At 40.4% G+C, this 20,692-nt stretch overlaps 1 protein-coding gene and 1 pseudogene across 2 annotated transcripts; both read right to left on the reverse strand.

Annotated features, from left to right (window-relative positions):
* LOC109837910 lies at positions 4,138 to 6,378 on the reverse strand. 2 transcript variants are annotated; one of them, XM_020406292.1, is made up of 2 exons: positions 5,414 to 6,378; positions 4,138 to 5,268 (listed from the first exon to the last, which is right to left on the reverse strand). In XM_020406292.1, exons 1-2 carry the CDS (start codon positions 6,344 to 6,346, stop codon positions 4,930 to 4,932), a joined length of 1,272 nt encoding a protein of 423 aa, XP_020261881.1. In that variant the 5' UTR covers positions 6,347 to 6,378; the 3' UTR covers positions 4,138 to 4,929. The 2 variants fall into 2 exon arrangements, with proteins under 2 accessions (XP_020261881.1, XP_020261882.1); XM_020406293.1 differs by having other exon boundaries at positions 4,959 to 5,268; positions 5,388 to 6,370.
* LOC109837909 lies at positions 14,958 to 19,679 on the reverse strand (annotated as a pseudogene).

Below are 20,692 nucleotides of genomic sequence, written 5' to 3' on the forward strand. Positions count from 1 at the left end.
CAAAAAAATTTAGGCTAAGGGGCTGTTTGGTTGCACACTTTTTGAAAAAACTTTTCTCAAAACATCTGATAATAGCAAATTTGTAATTAAAAGTTTTCCAGAGATTTCTGTAAATTGTGTTTGGTTCAACAAAAAATTTACAGAAATATTTTCTATAAAATATCAAAACCTACCAAATTTTACAAAAAGCAATTTCCTCTCAAAATGAGAGGAAAACACCAGAAATCTGACACATATCATATTTAATTAAAAATCTACCAAATCTTGTTATTTTCTATAAAGTTATGAGCTATTTTCTTGTTTTGAACCAAACAAGCAAAGTACAAAAAACAAGAAAATTGGTACTTTTTGATTTCTCAAAACTTTTCTTATAATTTTTTTAAGAAATACAAAAAAATTATATTTTAGGTGGAAAACAATTCCTATAATTTCTAGAAATTGAACCAAACACCCCCTAAAAATCGTAAAACCCCCATTAACTTTGGGTTATTACCAAAAAACACCCCTTAACTTTCAAAATATTACAGAACCCCCCTTTTAAGTTTAGGGGTCATCAGAAAACCCCTTTAACTTTGAGATTTTATAAAAAAATACCCCAAATTAGGAGGGTTTTCTGATAAAATCTCAAAGCTAAAGAGGGTTTTGTGATAATCCCTATACTTAAGGGAGTTTTCTAATATGCTGCAAGTTAAGGGGGGTTTTCGGATGATTGTCCAAGGGGTTTTTTTTTTTTTTGGGTGGGGTAGGGGTGGGGGGTGTGGGAGGCACAAAAATTTAAGCAGCCAAAACCAGGGATTTTGTTGTCTCTTTAACTGTTACTACTGCAGTGAAGTGGTAATGTCGCTCTGTGCTCACGCAAATGAATTGCACGTCACAATCCCACACTCAAATCACGTAATTCTTTTATTATAAGAGCCAAAACCAGGAACTTTGTTGTCTCTTTTAACACCTTGAACTTGAACTCAACTTCAGAACTTGATGAATGACCAAATCTCTGATTTATGTATATCATTCAATGACTCTTCCACATTCATATCTAATTACAAAATCAAGCCTCATTCACAAAGAGGACCAGACGTTCAAAAAAATGATTCCTCTACCACTTGTAATTTAAAGCACTACGTGCAAAATTGTGAGTCTCTATTTCTGTAATTTTCCATATAAATCTTCTATCACGATGTACAAGCTACCCGCACAATATATCCAGCAATTATCAGCTAGTTCTGTCATAGTTTTGATCTCATACATGTTAGAGAAAACACTGCAAATAAATAAAAAGGAGTAATTTCAAAAGGTTAGAAACGCAGGCCTGAGAGGGGTAATCGTGTGATCACTGCCCTAGAACAATAGTCGCCGCCTTCGCAGAGACGATTCAAAGCGACTACGCCTAGCGGTAAGAACCCCCGAGATAAGCCGGCACCAAAGTTTACTGCGAACTTTGATCTCTTGCTCAATGGATGTTTGCCCCAAAAATGAAATTAGAAATTAATTGTAGAGAATATAAATCAGAGAGAGAGAGAGAACAGAAATTGCTCACTTTTCTTCTTACCTTTTCATCCTTCATTGAAATCCCCTTTTTATAGCTATCTTGATTTTTCCCGTTGTCGTTGATGACGCCGGAGAGGACGCGTACGTTTCCGTCATACGAGGACGAGATTTTTGCTCGGAGAAAAAAAAACAAGGAAGGATGGAGGAATCATCGGGATTTTCTTTTAATGCTCGGAGAAATGGAATAAGCGGTGAATGAGGAAGAGGATAATAACGCGTATGTGAATAAGGAAAGGAATTTTGCAAAAGAACCCCTCAAAAGTCATATTTGCATAAGAACTCAAATCTTTAAATTAGTTCCAACAATCCCCCCCAAAAGATTGAGTTCTGGGGAATAAAAGAAAAATAATAACAACAACAATAATAATGTTAACAAAATATAGGTCGGGCAACCTCATATTATGAATTTGGCAAAGATAGCTTTCGGCTTTGAATCTTTGCTTAGTGACATTTGTCGCAATCTGAGAGGCATAATGGATTAGACCTTGAATTAGGCCCCTTGATCAGAAATTAACAAAAGCACACATAATATGCATCCATTTATTGAGCGAGCGGGTCAGAGCGATAATGGTCATGCTCACAAAAACCGTCTCATGAGAGTTACTAGGACTCAGCCTCATGTCCCCAACCGCGGCCGTCACGGTTCCTCTCACGTAGGTAAGTCCTCCAAGGGTACTGTGACTAGATATTGCACCCCCCACAAAGGTTGGACTTATTAAGAGTAAAACTCATCCGGCCCAGTCACATCATAAGAGCACTGTCACCATAGGAATGAGGGAGTAGCTAACATGGTGCAAGTCATAAATGCATCCAACACTACAAAAGGAGTATAACTCCGACGTTCAGTGCTCCACACGAGATCATCAATCCATCTTGTTTCTACCACATTGAACCTTTTTCATGAGAATAACATCATCAATCAAAGGTTGGGTTCCCGCTGTCAGTGAACTCTACTATGAGCTTAACCTCATTCCCCTCGATGATTCTAGGATTGCACTCCTAGATAGACCCTTTGTCAAGTGGTCTGCCAAATTTTCCTCTGACTTTACAAAATCCAAGGCAACATATTTTCCCATAAGGTTCTGCACAGATTTAAACCTTATCTGCAGATGTCTGTTCAACTTTTTATTGATGGTATTTTGTTTTAAAAGTTCTATAGTGGATCCGGAGTCTGTATGAATAGATATGCGAGGAATAGGTCCAGACACAAAAGGGAGTTCAGATATAAGGTTTTTCAACCATTCAGTTTCTGAGCAGCAAGAATCTAAAGCTATAAGTTCAGACTCCATGGTGCTTCTAGCAATCACTGTTTGTTTACAAGATTTCCAAGATATAGCAGCACCGCCAAGCATAAAAATAAATCCAGAAGTAGACTTCACATTGTCAGAATCAGTGACCCAGTTAGCATCACTATACCCTTCAATCACATCAGGGTATCCAGAATAAGTTAAACAATAGTCTGTTGTACCTCTCAAATATCTAAAGACACTTTCTCATGCATTCCAGTGTTCTTGACTTGGGTTACTAGTGTATCTACTTAGTCTACCTACTGCATAAGCAATGTCAGGTCTGGTTCAGTTTGACACATAAAGAAGAGAGCCTATTAATTGTGAATATCTATGTTGGGATATAGGTTCACCATCATGTTTGTTCAAGGTGATTGAGGAATCATAAGGTGTACTCACAGGTTTGCACTTATGAAAAACAAATTTCTCTAACATTTTCTCTATGCTATGGGATAGACTCAAAGAAATGCCCTTAGGAGTTTTGGAGATTTTCATTCCAAGAATCAAATCAGCTTCTCCAAGATCTTTCATGTCAAAATTCTTTGACAAATGATAGCTTGTTTAAGCCCATATAAAGATTTCATCAATCTGCAAACCTTTCTTTCTTGACCTTTGGCTATGAACCCTTCCGGTTGATCCATATAAATCTCTTCTTTGAGATCACCATTTAAGAAAGCGGTCTTAACATCCATTTGGTGAATAATCATCTTGTGAATAGAAGCTAAGGCTAGAAGAACTCTAATAGAAGAAATCCTAGCTACAGGTGAGTATGTATCAAAATAATCTATACCCCTTTTTTGAGTATACCATTTTGCTACTAGTCTAGCTTTATATTTCTCAATAGTTCCATCAGGTCTTAATTTCTTCTTGAAAATCCACCTACAACCAATTGGTTTACATCCTGGAGGTAAGTCAGTTAAAACCCAAGTGTTATTTTCTATAATAGATTTAATTTCACTATCTATGGCTTCTTTCCAAAAAGGAGCTTCAGAAGAATCCATGGCTTCATGGTATGTGTTTGGATCACCTTCAACCAAAAAAGTAAAGAACTCTTCTCCGAAGTTCTTTTCGATTCTTCCTCTCTTGCTTCTTCTGGGTTCTACTTCTATCGATTGTGGAGTACTAGAAGATGAGGCAAATCTAGAAGGGGAAAGAGAAGAAAGCTCACTAGGAATCCTAGTCTTGAAAGGGAATATATCTTCAAAATATACAACATCTCGAGCCTCAATGATAGTGTTGTTGGTTATATCACTAATATCTGAGTTGACTACTAAAAACCGGTTATATCACTAATATCTGAGTTGACTACTAAAAACCGGTTTGCGTTGCTATCTAATGCATATCCAATAAATGCAGCATCAACAGTTTTTGAACCAATTTTCCTCTTCTTAGGTTCAGGTATCCCTACCTTAGCTAGACATCCCCAAACCTTAAGATAATTTATTCTAGGTGTTATACCCTTCCAAAGTTCATAGGGAGAGATATCAGATATTTTGTGAGGTACCCTATTAAGAATGTAGCAAGCAGATAGGAGTGCTTCACCCCATAGGTTTTCAGGTGCTCCTGAGCTGAGAAGCATACAATTTACCATATCCATGAGAGTTCTATTCTTCCTTTCAGCAACTCCATTGGATTGCGGTGTGTAGGGAGCAGTCACCTCATGAATAATATCGTGTTCTTGACAATATTTAGACATGTTATTTGAGGTATACTCCCCCCCACGATCCGATCTTAGGATCTTTATTTTCTTCTCAATTTGATTCTCAACTTCTGCTTTATATATCTTAAACTTTTCTAAGACTTCATCTTTAATTTTGAGAAGATATGTATAACAATACTTTGAATGATCATCTATGAAGGTTACAAAGTATCTTCTTCCTCCCCTAGTAAGAACTCTGTTTGAATCACAAACATCACTATGTATGAGTTCTAGAGGTTCAGAATCTCTATGAATAGAGTGAAAAGGTTTTCTAATGGTTTTATCTTGAACACATATCTCACACTTAGAAGGTGGATCTATCTTGGTTTTGGGTATCAAGTTCAAGGATGTCATTTTTCTAATGGTTCCATAGTTTATGTGTCCTAACCTTCCATGTCATTTGTCATAAGATTCAACATTTAAAATTATGGAAGAAGAACTTTTATTATCAGAGGATCTTATTACATTCAACTTAAAAAGACCATCACAAACAAAACCTTTACCAATGAATATATCATTCTTGGTAATTACAAACTTATTTGACTCTTTAACAATTCTGAATCCAACTTTCAATAAAACAGATTCACTAATCAGATTTCTTCTAAGTAATGGTACATGTAGGACATTGTGGAGAGTCAAAATCTTTCCGGAAGTCATCTTTAGGTCCACACGTCCACTTCCCATTACTTGTCTAGTCGAGTCATCTGCTAGAATTACATTTCCTCCACTTGATTCCTGATAAGTTGAAAACCAAGAGCGATCAGAAGAAATATGAATATTTGCTCCAGAATCCAACCACCAGTCATTAGAAAAAGTGGTACAATTTACAACATAAGAGGAGGAAGCTAATTAACCTAAAGGAGTCTGAGTTATTTTCTACCATGTTGACCCTATGATTTGCTTCTTCACCCTTTCCGCCTACAGGAGTCTTGATAGGAGCTTTCTTTGGGTAGTAGCACTGAGTCGAAAGATGATTGGTTCTCCCATAGACATAGCAAAATTTAGTCTCAGACTTTTGGCTAAAAGGTTTGTGGTTTCTAGAGAGATTGGGATGTTGGTTAGGACGATGGGAAAGATTCTTCTTCTTGAAATTCTTACCCTTGGGTTTGTGATTTGGGTTTCTAAAGTTCTTAGGCTTTTCTTCCACTAGGTTTACTTTTGCTTTCATTTCATTTTTTGGTTTGAAGTTTTGCCTATGTTGATCCTCTATCCTAATACCTTTGAGGGCTTGTACAAGAGTCAAGTCACCTTGTAGATGACGGAGATCTTTAGCAAAATCAGACCAAGAAGGAGGAAGTTTATCAATAAGACTAGATACCTTATATTCTTCAGAGAAAGTATTTCCTTTCGACTGAAGGTATCGGATGTAGTCTTGAAATTCATGAAGCTGATCATTGATGGGTTTACTATCTACCATAACAAACTTATTAAAGGAGGAGGAGGAGAAACGTTCTATACCAGCATCATCTAAACCATATTCAGACTCTAGTGCTACCCACAATTCTTTTGCATCCTTATACTCATAATAAATGTCATACAATTTGTCTGAAAGAGCACTAAGGATTCGGTTGTAACAATGAAAGTTTATTTCCTCAGGAGATTTGGAAATCCCGGATGATGTGGTAGGTGTGGGGATAGGTTCAACTTGTGATGATGAAGAGGGTGTAGGTGTTGATAAAGAAAAATCAGAGTCAATAGCAGAAATAAGTCCTAAAGTTGTAAGCCAATATTTCATCTGATTAGCCCACCGTTTGTAGTTCAAACCGGTGAACTTCTCAGGTTTGGTTGACTTAGATAGATCGGAACTAGCCATAAAGTCTGAAAATAAAATTGCTAGTCTTGGTAATTCAAGGATCTGAGAAATGAAACAGAGAAGAATCAATGTGGTGGTAACTCAAATTAATTATTATTATTATTATTATTATTATTGTCTGGATAGTTTTCAAAGGCAACAGATACAAATAATGTGATTAAATATGAAATATGTCAATGACAAGCAAGAAATAATTTCGGCAAGCTATTTGAATCTATTTCTAAAGTTCTATATTAACCAGCAATAAAATCCAAAACTATCAAGAACTTGATCACTCAAATGTTGATCAAGGAAAACATACGCTGAATGAAATATATGCTCAAAGAGAAGATACTAGCATAATGAGCAAAACAAGCATGAACAAAGTGTTTTTTCTTGTTGAAAGAAATAAACGCTTAACAGATAAATGATATCGCTCTTTCACTCAGCAATCAATTAAATTAGACAATTAGAGATTAGGAACATGCACCAAAAGTAATTATGATATTTATAAAGCACGTGAAGATATGCAGCAGAGAACAGAGACCACAATATTATTGAGGTTGCGAACAAATTATCAGATCCTTTGAAGAAAACAACTTTTGCAGCAGAAGTAAATATATAGAATTTATAATTCTGACTATTGTTCTAGACTGTTAGAGAAAACACTGCAAATAAATAAAAAGGAGTAATTTCAAAAGGTTAGAAACGCAGGCCTGAGAGGGGTAATCGTGTGATCACTGCCCTAGAACAATAGTCGCCGCCTTCGCAGAGACGATTCAAAGCGACTACGTCTAGCGGTAAGAACCCCCGAGATAAGCCGGCACCAAAGTTTACTGCGAACTTTGATCTCTTGCTCAATGGATGTTTGCCCCAAAAATGAAATTAGAAATTAAATTGTAGAGAATATAAATCAGAGAGAGAGAACAGAAATTGCTCACTTTTCTTCTTACCTTTTCATCCTTCATTGAAATCCCCTTTTTATAGCTATCTTGATTTTTCCCGTTGTCGTTGATGAGGCCGGAGAGGACGCGTACGTTTCCGTCATACGAGGACGAGATTTTTGCTCGGAGAAAAAAAAACAAGGAAGGATGGAGGAATCATCGGGATTTTCTTTTAATGCTCGGAGAAATGGAATAAGCGGTGAATGAGGAAGAGGATAATAACGCGTATGTGAATAAGGAAAGGAATTTTGCAAAAGAACCCCTCAAAAGTCATATTTGCATAAGAACTCAAATCTTTAAATTAGTTCCAACAATACATACTTTTCCTCATTATCATTATCATTACATCAGCTAAACTAAACCCCCATCAACAATGGGTTTTTTCATGGGCAACAAGCTCTAAGAACATTTTGTATAACCAATGGTCAATATGAAATCAAACGTCTAAGATGTCCCAAATTCCTCAAGAAACCATGCATAAAATGGGGGCTACCTATAGTGCTGACAGGAGTTTGGATACCAATATCACTGTCATGCACAGTAAGCCCGTACAAGCTAAGAACCAACTCCTTCGCACAACGTTTTTGATCTGATCAACTAATCCAAATAGAGAAGATACAAATACACATGCTTGGTAGTAGGAGTGGTGAGTGGGCTGCCGGAAACCGGACAGGCAACCCAGTCCAATGCCAAAAACAATGTCCAAAAGTGGACCAGGACCGGGACTGAACTGGGGACATGGGATGGCCAAAAGTGGACTGGGACTGAACCATGGCCCAAAACACGGACTGGGATTAGAGCTGATCCTATACAAAAGCATGGGTTTATTTTTTTGGAATTTTTTAAAATTTTGAAGCATGTGCAATCATCTACTCTACTCCAGGTTTATTTTATTATAGAAGGAAATTCCTTTGGTGTTGCAATAAGCGTGTAAATTCCTGTTATTGTTATTATTATTATAGATGGAAAAATCAGAACCATGTGTAAATTAATCTCTCTTATTATTATTAGAAGGAAACTGTCATGAGCACTTGAATTCCTATTATTAATTTATTATAATATATAGAAGGAAAATTTAGAAGCATATATGCAAATCTCTCTTTTCTATTTTGGTATATTGATAAATATTGTAGAAAACAGTTCTTCTTAAATAAAAAATTGGGCGAGGCCACAAAATCAGATTGGACCTGTTTGTTCCCTGTGCGGATCTGGGCAGACCGACCAGGACTGCTTGGTACAGGCCCTCCTTGAGATACCCATAGTTTGATACATTTATGGCTGGCATACTATTGTTCTCCATAAATAACTGCCTAATCGAACGTTTTCATTTTTGTACACAGAAGAGAAGTTTCTTGACAAAACATACTTACATCGAAGGTTCCTAATATGTTCATATAATAATTAATGGTTGTCTAAATACAGAACTAAAGACAAAATTTGATGGATAACTTAAAAGTTCAAAATGAATAATAATCTGTGCACAATGTAGATTGTCCAGTGGAATAATCATTCATGTTACTTGATAGTGGAAAACTAAGTTTGTACCTAGAGAACAATAAAATCTGACACATTTACTATATCTATTGGTTTCCCAGGAAAGTAGAAAGAAACATACCAGGATAGTCACTGATTTGGGACTATGCCTAAGCTTTGTACTCAACCTCCAAGGTCCATCCTCGTTCTCCGCAAACAACATGATCTGTGGCTCCATTAAGCAGCAGGAAATCAACCATAAGCATCACAGGAGCAACCAACATTTCTACCAAGTAGGTATTGGATTAAGGGTTGCCGACCCAACCATGGACTGATTCTTTGACAAGTTCGGCAATTTGCCTACGTCCACGAGGCAAGGAGGGGGAATATTTTACTACTAGAAATCAAGGGAATACAAATAGGGTTACAAATCTCTCAGACCAAACCCTAAAACAAAGCACTTGATCTCTCAAAGCTCTCCCACAATTGGATGCAACAAATCTCTCTTAGAGGCTGCTCAAAATCGTCCTTCAGATACCCTAACAAATCAGGTTTAGGGTATATATAGATTACAAAACGAAACGGGTCAAAAACCTGAAAGCTCAGCCCAGATCATCGTCGGTCGACCGCGCAGGTCTCGCGGTCGACAGCACCGGTCGACCGAATCATCAAACCCGAGAGATAAAATGTTTACAGTCATCGTCGGTCGACTGCGCCGGTCGACCGCCACCAGCTTCGGTCGACCGCGCCGGTCGACCGCCACGCACTCTGACTCCCAGTAGGATTTGTGCACGTTTGCGGTCGACCGTGCCGGTCAACCGCCCAACTCTCTGCCTGATTTTTCTGTTTTTCTGTAATTCTTCAATTCTCCACCTCGGCGAATGTTTCCACCAAAAAACTGAGCCGACACCGAATCATCCAATATTTCCTCAACAAGTCAGTGAACCAATCTAGAGCTGAAACATGATCTCCCCCCCATCTGAATCAACTGATCAAACCGGTTGTATCTGAAAGACTGCCTACGTATCCTCTTGCCCAAGGAATCAAGCCGAACGTAGTTCACCCAAATGGCCTCCAACGGCCTCAGCACTGAAGGATGTTCAAAAGCTTCAAACAATGACCAAATTTCACACCTGAAACAACTTTGGTCAACATATCTGCAGGGTTATCATTTGTGTGGACCTTCTCTAATATGACATCTCCATCATCTAAGACGTCCCGTACAAAGTGAAATCTGACGTCGATGTGCTTCGTGCGCGCATGATAAACCTGGTTCTTCGCCAAATAGATAGCCGACATACTATCACAATATATCCGAATAGTCTCCTGTGCAATCCCCAAGTCCTCCAATAATCCACGCAACCATAAAGCCTCCTTAATAGCTTCAGTAACTGCCATATACTCTGCCTCTGTAGTAGAGAGAGCCACTGTGGACTGAAGCGTGCAACGCCAACATACAGGTGCACCTGCCAATGTAAAAGCATAACCTGACGTAGACCGGCGTTTGTCAAGATCTCCAGCATAGTCTGAATCCACATATCCAATACAATCCTGTCCATCCTTCTCATCCTTTTGAAATACTAAACCAACATCCACGGTGCCTCGAACATACTGTAGAATCCACTTCACAGCCTCCCAGTGACCCTTCCCGGGGTCGTGCATGTATCTCGATACCATGCTCACGGCCTGTGATAAATCTGGCCTCGTACACACCATCGCATACATCAAGCTACCTACTACACTGGCATATGGGACCTTCGACATATAATCTCTGTCCTCAACTGAAACAGGTGACATCAACGCTGAAAGCTTGAAGTGGGGAGCCAATGGTGTGCTAACTGCTTTTGCATTGCCATCAAAGCTGAATTTCTTCAACATCTTCTGCAAGTAGCTCTTCTGTGTAAGCTTCAATTTCCCCTTCACCCTGTCTCGCTCGATCTCCATACCCAATATCTTCTTTGCCTCTCCAAGATCCTTCATCTCAAACTCGGATGATAACTCCTCTTTCAGCTTTCGAATAGCTGAAGAATTCCTGGAAGCAATAAGCATATCATCAACATATAAAAGCAAATATATGAGCTCACCATCCTGTAGCTTGTGCATATAAACACATGGGTCATATGGGCTCCTTGTGTACCCTCGGCCAATCATAAAGCCGTCGAATCTCTTATACCACTGTCTTGGTGACTGCTTCAAACCATAAAGAGACTTCTTCAGCTTACAAACCAAATTTTCCTTTCCTGCAGCTTTAAAACCCTGTGGTTGTGTCATGTAGATCTCCTCATCTAAATCTCCGTGTAGAAAGGCTGTCTTCACATCCATCTGGACCAAATCCAAATCCAACTGTGCCACCAACGCCAATAAAATCCGAATCGACGAATGCTTCACAACGGGTGAAAATACCTCGTTGTAGTTAATGCCCTCAAGCTGTGCATATCCCTTGGCAACCAATCTGGCTTTGAACCGAATGTCCCCAATAGAAGATCCCTCCTTCTTCGCATATACCCACTTGCAACCAATAGCTTTCTTACCCTTAGGTAGCTGTGCAAGTGCCCAAGTGTCGTTCTTCTGAAGAGACCGCATCTTCTCCTCCATAGCTTCCTTCCACCTGATCGAATCTGGGCTAGACTCTGCCTCCCTGAATGTGGCTGGAACCATATCGTCAACGACCTCCACTGATAATGCATATGCGACCATGACATCATTATACCTAGCTGGCCGATGAATCTCTCTCCTCGATCTATCTGCTGCAATGGACCTCTGAACATGACCATGTTCATGAGTCCCATGATCCACTGTATCATGTATCTGCCCGGCTATCATCTCATCTCCTCCCAGTGTCACCTCTGTAGGAGCCTCAATGGATACAGTGCTCTCAGGAGTGTGTGGAGTCACATCATCCTCCACCTGCTGCGATATCTCTCCTGTCTGGTCTCCCTCCACCTGCTGAGGGGCTCGAGGCCTCATCATGTATGCCTCGTCAAATGTGACATCTCTGCTAATAACTATCTTCTTGTCCTGTGGATCCCATAACTTGAAGCCTTTGACTCCATCCCTAAATCCCACAAAGACTGCTTTCCTCGCTCTCGGATTTAATTTGCCATCACTGACATGATAATAAGCTGGACACCCGAATATCCGAAGCGACTCATAGTCACTAGCCACCGAACCAAACCAACGCTCCAAAGGAGTCTTCCCGTCTATCGCAGTGCACGGCAACCTGTTCACGAGATGACTCGCATAAACTACTGCCTCGGCCCAAAAAGATCTAGGCAATCCATTCTGTGTCATCATACACCGCACCTTCTCCAGCAAGGTACGGTTCAATCTCTCAGCTACCCTGTTCTGTTGTGGTGTCTCTCGAACTGTGAAGTGTCTTCTAATGTCGTGATCCAGACAAAACTGCAGAAACGGATCACTCTTGTACTCTCCACCGTTATCTGAATGTAGAGTCTTCACCTTTCTACCTGTCTGCAGTTCCACTTTCTTCTTCCACTCCACAAAAATATCCAGGACCTGATGTTTATGCTTCATCGGGTATACCCAATTCCTCCTGGAATAATCAATGAAAGTGACAAAATAGTTGGCCCCACTAAGAGATGTGTTCTTGGAAGGACCCCAAACATCTGTGTGAATATAATCCAATGTACCTTGGGTGTTATGAATAGCGGTGCTAAACTTCACTCTAGTCTTCTTCCCAAGTACACAATGCTCACACAATTCCATTTTGTAGGTCTTAGCACCTTTCAATAGCCCATGTTTAGCCAATGACTGTAGGGACTTATCACCTGTGTGTCCAAGTCTCATGTGCCATAAGGTGGTAGTGTCCTCCTCTGTAGTGATAGAAGCTGTCAGACCCCCTGTAACTGTCTTGCCCTTCAAGTAGTATAGGTTGTTTTCTCTGACACTTCGCATCACCACCATAGAACCCTTCGTGACCTTCACTGTAGCATCCTCTAAGATCACTCGATATCCTGCTGCCTCCAAAGTCCCAAGAGAAATGATGTTCTTTGTCAACTGTGGCACAAATCTCACTTCCTTTAATTCCCTCACTACACCATCATGCATCCTGATCCGGATTGAACCAATACCACCAATAGGACATACGTGGTCATTACCCATAAGCACAACATCCCCTCTTTCCAGCTCCTCAAAGCTAGAGAACCACTCCCTCTTAGGGCAGATGTGATATGTAGCTCCCGAATCCATCATCCACTCTGTGGAATCCGCATAGCAAACCGACGGTAAAGCAGGGCATGAATAGCCTAAAGAATCTGAATCTGAATGCTCACAAATAGCTTTTACAACATTCACTTCTGAAGCTTGTGCAGCTTTCCCCTTATTCTTCCCGGCTTTTTCTTTTCACTTTGGGCAGTCTATCTTCCAATGTCCTTCTTCTTTACAATACCGACATTGATTTCTACCAACACTCTTATAGGCACTCCTATTCTTTGACTTTGAGCGGTTGAACTGACGACGGTTTGCATCTCGGCCTCGAACTGCTAATGCATCTCCCGATGCCTTCTCGGAGGGTTCACCATCACTCTTCCTCAACTCATAGTTCACCAAAGATGAGGTCACCTCCTTGTAGCTAACTGTAGTTCTTCCATTGATCATAGTGAGAAAGAAAGTACCATAATCATCTTCGGACAACGAACACAGAAGTAGCATCGCCTTGTCTTCATCCTCTACTATAATATCCACATTGGCCATATCTGAAAGTAGCTTAGTAAAGTTGTTGACATGCTCCCTGATGGAAACCCCTCTCTTCATCTTGAACTGGTAAAATCTCTTCTTCAAGTGAAGTTGATTCTCAATGCTCTTCGTAAGATATTTCTCATTGAGTGTTTCCCACATCTTCTTCGCCGACGTCTCGTTCATGACATCATAAATAAGATCCGGCGTCAAGCATGACCTAATAACACCACAAACTCTACCGTTCATCTTTCTCCAAAACTTATCCTCCAACTCAGCGGGTTTCTCTTTTAACTCAAGAGTCTCCTCCAAATTCTGTGCATCCAAAGCATCCATCACCTGACACCTCCACAATCCAAAATTGATCTTGCCATCGAACTTCGGAACATCAATCTTCGTGTTATTGATGCTCAGACTCTGTATCGCCTTAGTTAGAGACGAACCTGACGTGCTTGCATCTCCCATGTTGTCGATCTAGCTCTGATACCAATTGTTGTGCGCGGCGGAAGCTTTCTAGGGCAACACGAACAATAACTCGAACTAAACCACAAACAATATGCAAACCACAATCACAGCAAGAACAAAGAATTTACGTGGTTCGGCAAGTTGCCTACGTCCACGGGGCAAGGAGGGGGGAGATTTTACTACTAGAAATCAAGAGAATACAAATAGGGATACAAATCTCTCAGACCAAACCCTAAAACAAAGCACTTGATCTCTCAAAGCTCTCCCACAATTGGATGCAACAAATCTCTCTTAGAGGCTGCTCAAAATCGTCCTTCAGATACCCTAACAAATCAGGTTTAGGGTATATATAGATTACAAAACGAAACGGGGCAAAAACCTGAAAGCCCAGCCCACGGTCGACTGCGTCGGTCGACCGCCACCAGCTTCGGTCGACCGCGCCGGTCGACCACCACGCACTCTGACTCCCAGTAGGATTTGTGCACGTTTGCGGTCGACCGTGCCGGTCGACCGCGTCGGTCGACCGCCCAACTCTCTGCCTGATTTTTCTGTTTTTCTGTAATTCTTCAGATTGGTGCAAGTAAAAGCCCTTGTCTATTAAAGTTTTCGTATAATCTGGTTTGAACTTTTACAAGTGAGAAGGATTGTAATCAGAAGATAGTCATTCTAGATATCGTGTACAAGAATATTGATATCATGGACAAAGTAGACACATAAGTGATGAGAAATCATGATAAGATTAAGAATGGTACCCGATGGCGCAATCACAATGAATAGGAGTGCTGATGACATTGTTATCATTGTAATGTAATTGTAAACTTTTTAACAGTTTGTTTGCATTCATAAATTGCTGAATAGAAAGAAAAGAACACTGAGTAATCACCTGGAATTATTTATAGAGTTGTGGGTATTCAAGTATCAGCATGCAGGAGAGGAAGAGAGATCATCAAAAAGCATGTCCTGCTAGAGAGAAAGGGACATGAATGCAAAAGAAGAATTCTTATAGTTGATGCTCAATATTGAATTCGGTTTCACATATCAAAAATTGTCAAAGATACAAACTCTTAGTATATATTATATTATTCTAAGCATGCAGTTTTGTCACCAAATAGAAAATGGTGCTGTAAATGAAGTCAAGACATTATTGAGTTTCAAAACACTAGAGTAATCTCACAATGTTGCAAGTAGATCAAGCCTAAAGATTAAGGCTTGGAAAAAACAATTATTCCATCCCAATTCAGAGACAAACTCCATGCTGAAGTAACAAAATCTTCTGCGAGGATCTGCAAATGGAAGCATTACCAATGCATATTAAAAAAAGCAGCTGCACAAGTCCTAAATTGGAATTGGAACTGATAAACACTCACGCACATGTTAAAAAATATTGTTAAAAGATAATAACATGTTTGAGTTGCTGATTTTACCTGTTTCAAGAACACCATTCTCGAGCATTCTGAAACATTCTTAGCCAAGGACTTGGACCTTTCTTGTCAACTTTCCATTCCTTTGGATACCAAGGAAACTGCCACATCATGGAAAATCGTTCTGGATGAGGCATCATAGCAAGATGCCCCCCCATCAGGGGAACAATGAACCGCAACCTCTAGCAGAGAACCATTTGGATTGAAAGGATAATTCTCAGTTATGTTTCCACCATCATCACAATATCGCAACAGGAACACCATCAGGGAAATATGCCCACCCTTCACCAAGAGCAGACCAGACGCCCAATGAACTTCCCTCCATACCTTTGAACATAATAGCAGGAGAATCACCTATTCTGACACTTGTAAAACAACATTCAAAACGACCTGACTCATTGTGAACAAATCTCGGTTGTGAAACATCTCCTCCATCTCCAAGGGAACCACCCACATCAGCTCCAGGCACCCATCCAAGTAAAGCCATGAATTGACACCTGTTGCAAACTCTGAGACTGAAAGTATCTGATCTGTTGTAGAATTCTTGAAATTGCTGAAGGAGAGGTTGGTTGAACCTTATTGACGCAGACCAACCTTTTGCTGAATCAAGTACATCAGCGTAGCTAAAACCTCCAACAAAAGCAATTCCACGAAAGTCATTCAGAGAAGAACGCCCACTAAGAAGATCAGACATTGTCACATCCTAAGGCTCAAATCCTGCAGCATATAAGGCTGCAGACATTTCCCTATCTCCATTGCTCCCTTCCTCACGAATTATAGCTGCTTTTGGTTTCACTTTTGCAGCCATAACTATTGAATCCGTAGACTTGGGACTGAAAGATAACTCCCACCAAGGTGCCACTCTAGTCTTCAAGCCTTCTTTCTCAGATTTTATACAGGAAGCCAGACTCTGGAGCCCCTCAAGCTGAAAACTAGTTTCCTCCCATTGATCCCTAAGGTGAGCTGTCTCCTCCTTCAACTGTAATGTTCCATCAACTGACAACTCTATAATTGGCAGTTCAGTGACCTTTCCGATGATATCAGCTGAAATGCCTGATGATTTAAGCTTTTGCCTGACTGCATCAAGATTCCCCAAACTTATCTCAAGAACAAGACCAAGCTCTTCTGCGAAGAGAGTTTCTAGAATGCTATAACCCCTAGTGCTCATGTTTAACTGCACACCGCAATTCCCAGCATATGCCATTTCAAGAACAGTAACAATAATTCCACCATCAGTGGTATCATGACCAGCAGAAGTCAGTTGTTTGCTAAGCAGCTCCTGGGTAGTCTCAAACACCTTCTTTAAGTAAGGCACATCATCAAGATCTGGGCATTCATCACCGACTTGACCAAAAGCCTGAGCAAGAGCTGAACAACCCAATCGTCGTTTCCCTTTTCCAGGATCAATGTGCAGTAGAACACCATTGTTCCCCAGCTTCAAGTCTGGAGTTACAGTCAATGTTATATCAGGACATGTAACATATGTGCTAATGACAATATTTCCAGGAGCCTTGACAACCTCACCACTGACACAAGGTGCCATCAAAAGACTGTCCTTTCCTCCAATCGCAATACCCAATTCAATCATGGATCCTGACAGAGCTACTGCAGCATCATACATTGCTGCTCCTTCTCCATCAAGCTTGGCAGCATACATCCACTCATCCAGTTCCCGCTGGCTTTAACATCACCAAGTGATGTAATTTTAGCCTAAATAAGATTTGTCAAAGCTTCACCAACAGCCAATCTCGCCATCGACTTTGGGTTTAATAAACCCTTGATTGGCTGCTTCCCAATTGAGCAAGCACCACCAGTCAGGTCAGTATAAGTCTGGGCGATAACAGAGACATCAGAGAGAGGAAGTTGCAATGGCCCAACTGTCTGTTGTTGTGCTACCAAACCAGTTACACACCTATCCACTTTTGTTGTCAAGAATCGTTTTGAGCAAACTTATGTAAGCCTCAGAACCCTTTTCAATGAATCCATCAGGGTAATTCCTGGAGAAATATCAAGAGGTTGTTGTACTTGTAGCATCCATTTGAATTCAAAACATTTTTGAGGCATGTCTTTTTTGAGCCATGTACTTTTTTGAGCTCAAGATCCTCCACAGGAAAAGGGGCCAGGAGCCCATTGGACTTAACAATGTTCAATGGCTGAGCTATCAATTAATACCACTTGTCCACTGCCGCTAATAGTACCAATAACTGCCATTGTAAACTGTTTCTCATTCACAGATTGACTGCAATAACTTCCGATTTTCAGGTTTCACTAACAAAGCATCCTGTTATTGGTATTCCGCACCCCATATCTCTAAAACACACATAGTGCGATCTCCAACTACAATAGCACGGATATCGATTTCTGCTCCTTTAGGGTAGATGATCTCTTTCAAAACACTGCAATTGCCACCAGCTCCTTGATCATGAATGCTAATAATGGGATTGTGATCTTCCATTTCAGCACAAGCACGAACCACCTGGTAACGCTTCTGCGCCATCTCAGCATTCCCTCCCTGAACAGCATTGAAGTCTAGCTCTGCATCATTCTGCCCACTCACCGTGCTTCAAGCAGCACCACCTCCCATCCCAATACGATATGCTGGCCTCCAATCTTCACAACTAGCATTGCCACCTCCGGTCCTCCCTTTTTAATATGAGTGTGATCGATTTGGCCAATTCCACCACTGAACATAATTGGCTTCAACCATTTTCGGCGCTCCACATTTGGACGTCTCAATCCAAATGTTCTTGTATACCCTTGAATCAGAGGTTCTCCAATTTGTTGCCATAATCTGATGCCCCATCACTTGCATCTATTAGAATTTGAAGAGAAGGAGCCAGGTTTGATGGGTAAGCAAAAGATGATTCTTCCCATGGAGCATTGGAGCCTTCAATGTGAAGGCTGCCAACACAGTAACCAGCAATGGAAGCAACCACAAATGAACCTCTTCCAGTTCATGTGTCTCTAATTTGACCTCCAGCACCGGTTTCTGCACCAGGGTAAGGAGCCACAGCACATGGAAAATTAAGTGTTTCAGCTGTGAGCAACACATCAAGATAACGAACCGAACTAAGCAATGGAGATGTCAAGCCGGGCGACGATGGACGCAATGTATTCACAGTGAATCCCCTTGATTGTGGTTGAATTGTCCTTGAAGCCAATGACTGAATTATTCGGGTTGGCTTTCAAAGTACTCTTCTCAACCTGGAACAAGGTACTGTTCATAGCTTCTCCATCTATCACAAGTTTCGCATTGAAAAAACAATGTCGACTGTGCTCACTAATTGACTGAGCAATATCGAAAAGTTCAACAGTAGTCAGGTTTCTCTTAATATCATCTCTGAAGAGTCTAGTACAGTATTGGATGTCTTGGTCATCAAATGCTAGACCCATTTTAGCATTAATCTCTTCCAGTGCCTCCCTTCCTCTCTCTATTGCAGGAACCACAGTAACAACTTCTGGAAGTATTGATCTCAAAAGATTTCAACTTGGAGGGATAAACACATTCGGTCATTCTATCATGAACCATGGCAGCAAAATCTGACTCTCCTCCAAAGTATTGCTTCCGTGCCTGAGATAGAAAAGATAACGTCTAGACCTCTCCAATCTGGTTACTCTCGTCAAATCACACATCGGCAGATCGACACAGCATTCGCCAACCATGCTGTTGTAAAAGACATCCCAGGCCCCACCTCAACCAATACCGTCCATCCACCTTGGGAATACTCTTCCTAAAAGCAAACATTATGCAAATTCTCTGGCTCGTAAGTTTCCTGAAGAAGCCACTTGACAATACCAAGCTTCTAACTTGATAATACACCATTACTCCAATATTGGAGCATTGTTCAGTCTTTATCTCGATAATGTCACTGCAAATCTTAGATTTTACTTTCCTCAGAAGCTCAGCACTAGCACTGTCTCGAAGCAGAGGGAGGCGTTAGAGGTATATAATCTCATTAGAGGACTCGTATTCTTCAGCCACTGCACTCTGCAAACCCTTTGATGCCACTGCTCTAGAGCATAACAAAAGAGGGAGATTTGATCTGGGGTTATCAATAGATAGGCTGGGGAGATATCCAGCGTTAAAGCTGCTATGGACCATTGGGCATCTTCTTTGATGAAAAGTTCTAAGCCAAATGGCTTTATGCCGTCTTGTACCCTAAAAAGATCAAAATAGTATCCATTAGAACCGAAACACAGAAAATAATAAAAAAATAAAAGGAAAAAAGGACAAATAGACAAATTGATCATTTTCTTAAGAATCTGAAGGAATAAATTTACCTTCCACTGTAAGTATTCAATGGTTGGAGACTGCCCAAGAGTAGTCATAGGGTCACTGCGAATATAGGAAAAAACAAAGTGTGATCACTAGCTTGAATAGCAAAAGTATAGTGTTGTGCAGTTGATTTATACCAAATGGTAGATAAATGAGAGTGAGTAGACAGAAACTACTTTTCGATATTTATTGAGAATTAATGGTATAAGCATGGAGACCAAAACATCTAACCTAAAACGTTATCTATAATTCGCGTTGACTGGTGAGACCATCTTCAAGGATATATAAGAAGAATTATCATGAAATGACACAAGATGGAGATTCAGACAAATAGTACAATAACAAAAATCAATGTAGCATAAATTAAATGAATAGTAGATTCATACACCAGGAACCTCAAAATAGATGTCTGTAGGTTGTCTAAAAATCACTGTAGATAGCTGATCCCCCATCAAACACCGATAGTGAAAGTTATAATCTGACGACTTCCAGAATGCTATAATTTGAAGACTTTCACATAGATCGATGAAGGTTACAATCTGACGACCTTTACAACAACTAATGAAAGCTCTAGTTTAGCAGCCTTCACAATCAACATCGGGAGTTACAATCTGACGACTCTCATATTTTCAAGGAGCCAAGATGAAGATTACAAGATGACAGTCTTTGCAACACTCCAACAAAAGAGACCACAAATTGATGGTCTCTTCACATCAAAACACAAAGGTCATCCATGCGTTTCACATCAAAACAAAGAGGTCATCCCTGTGTTACACCATCAAAACGCAGAGGTCATGCCCGCGTTCCAGAGTCAAAACACAGAGGCCATCCCCAGCATTCAAGTCCAGACACAGAGTTCGTGAGGTCCAAAACGCAGAGTTCGTGCAGAGCCCAACTATGCGTCTCAGACGCGGAATTCATCTATGCGTCCTAACTCTGCGTTTCAGATTTACAACGCAGCGCGACCTACACGTTCAGCCACCAAAATAGACCGAACTATGCGTTTTAAATCTAAAACGAAGAGTTCGGGTCTTGAAAGCTATTTTTCAGCGTTTGACTCGTTCAAAGCACGAACTGAACGGTTTCAAAACTG

The sequence above is a fragment of the Asparagus officinalis genome, chromosome 4 (genome assembly GCF_001876935.1).
Source record: "Asparagus officinalis chromosome 4, Aspof.V1, whole genome shotgun sequence".
In the NCBI taxonomy this organism is placed as follows: domain Eukaryota; kingdom Viridiplantae; phylum Streptophyta; class Magnoliopsida; order Asparagales; family Asparagaceae; genus Asparagus; species Asparagus officinalis.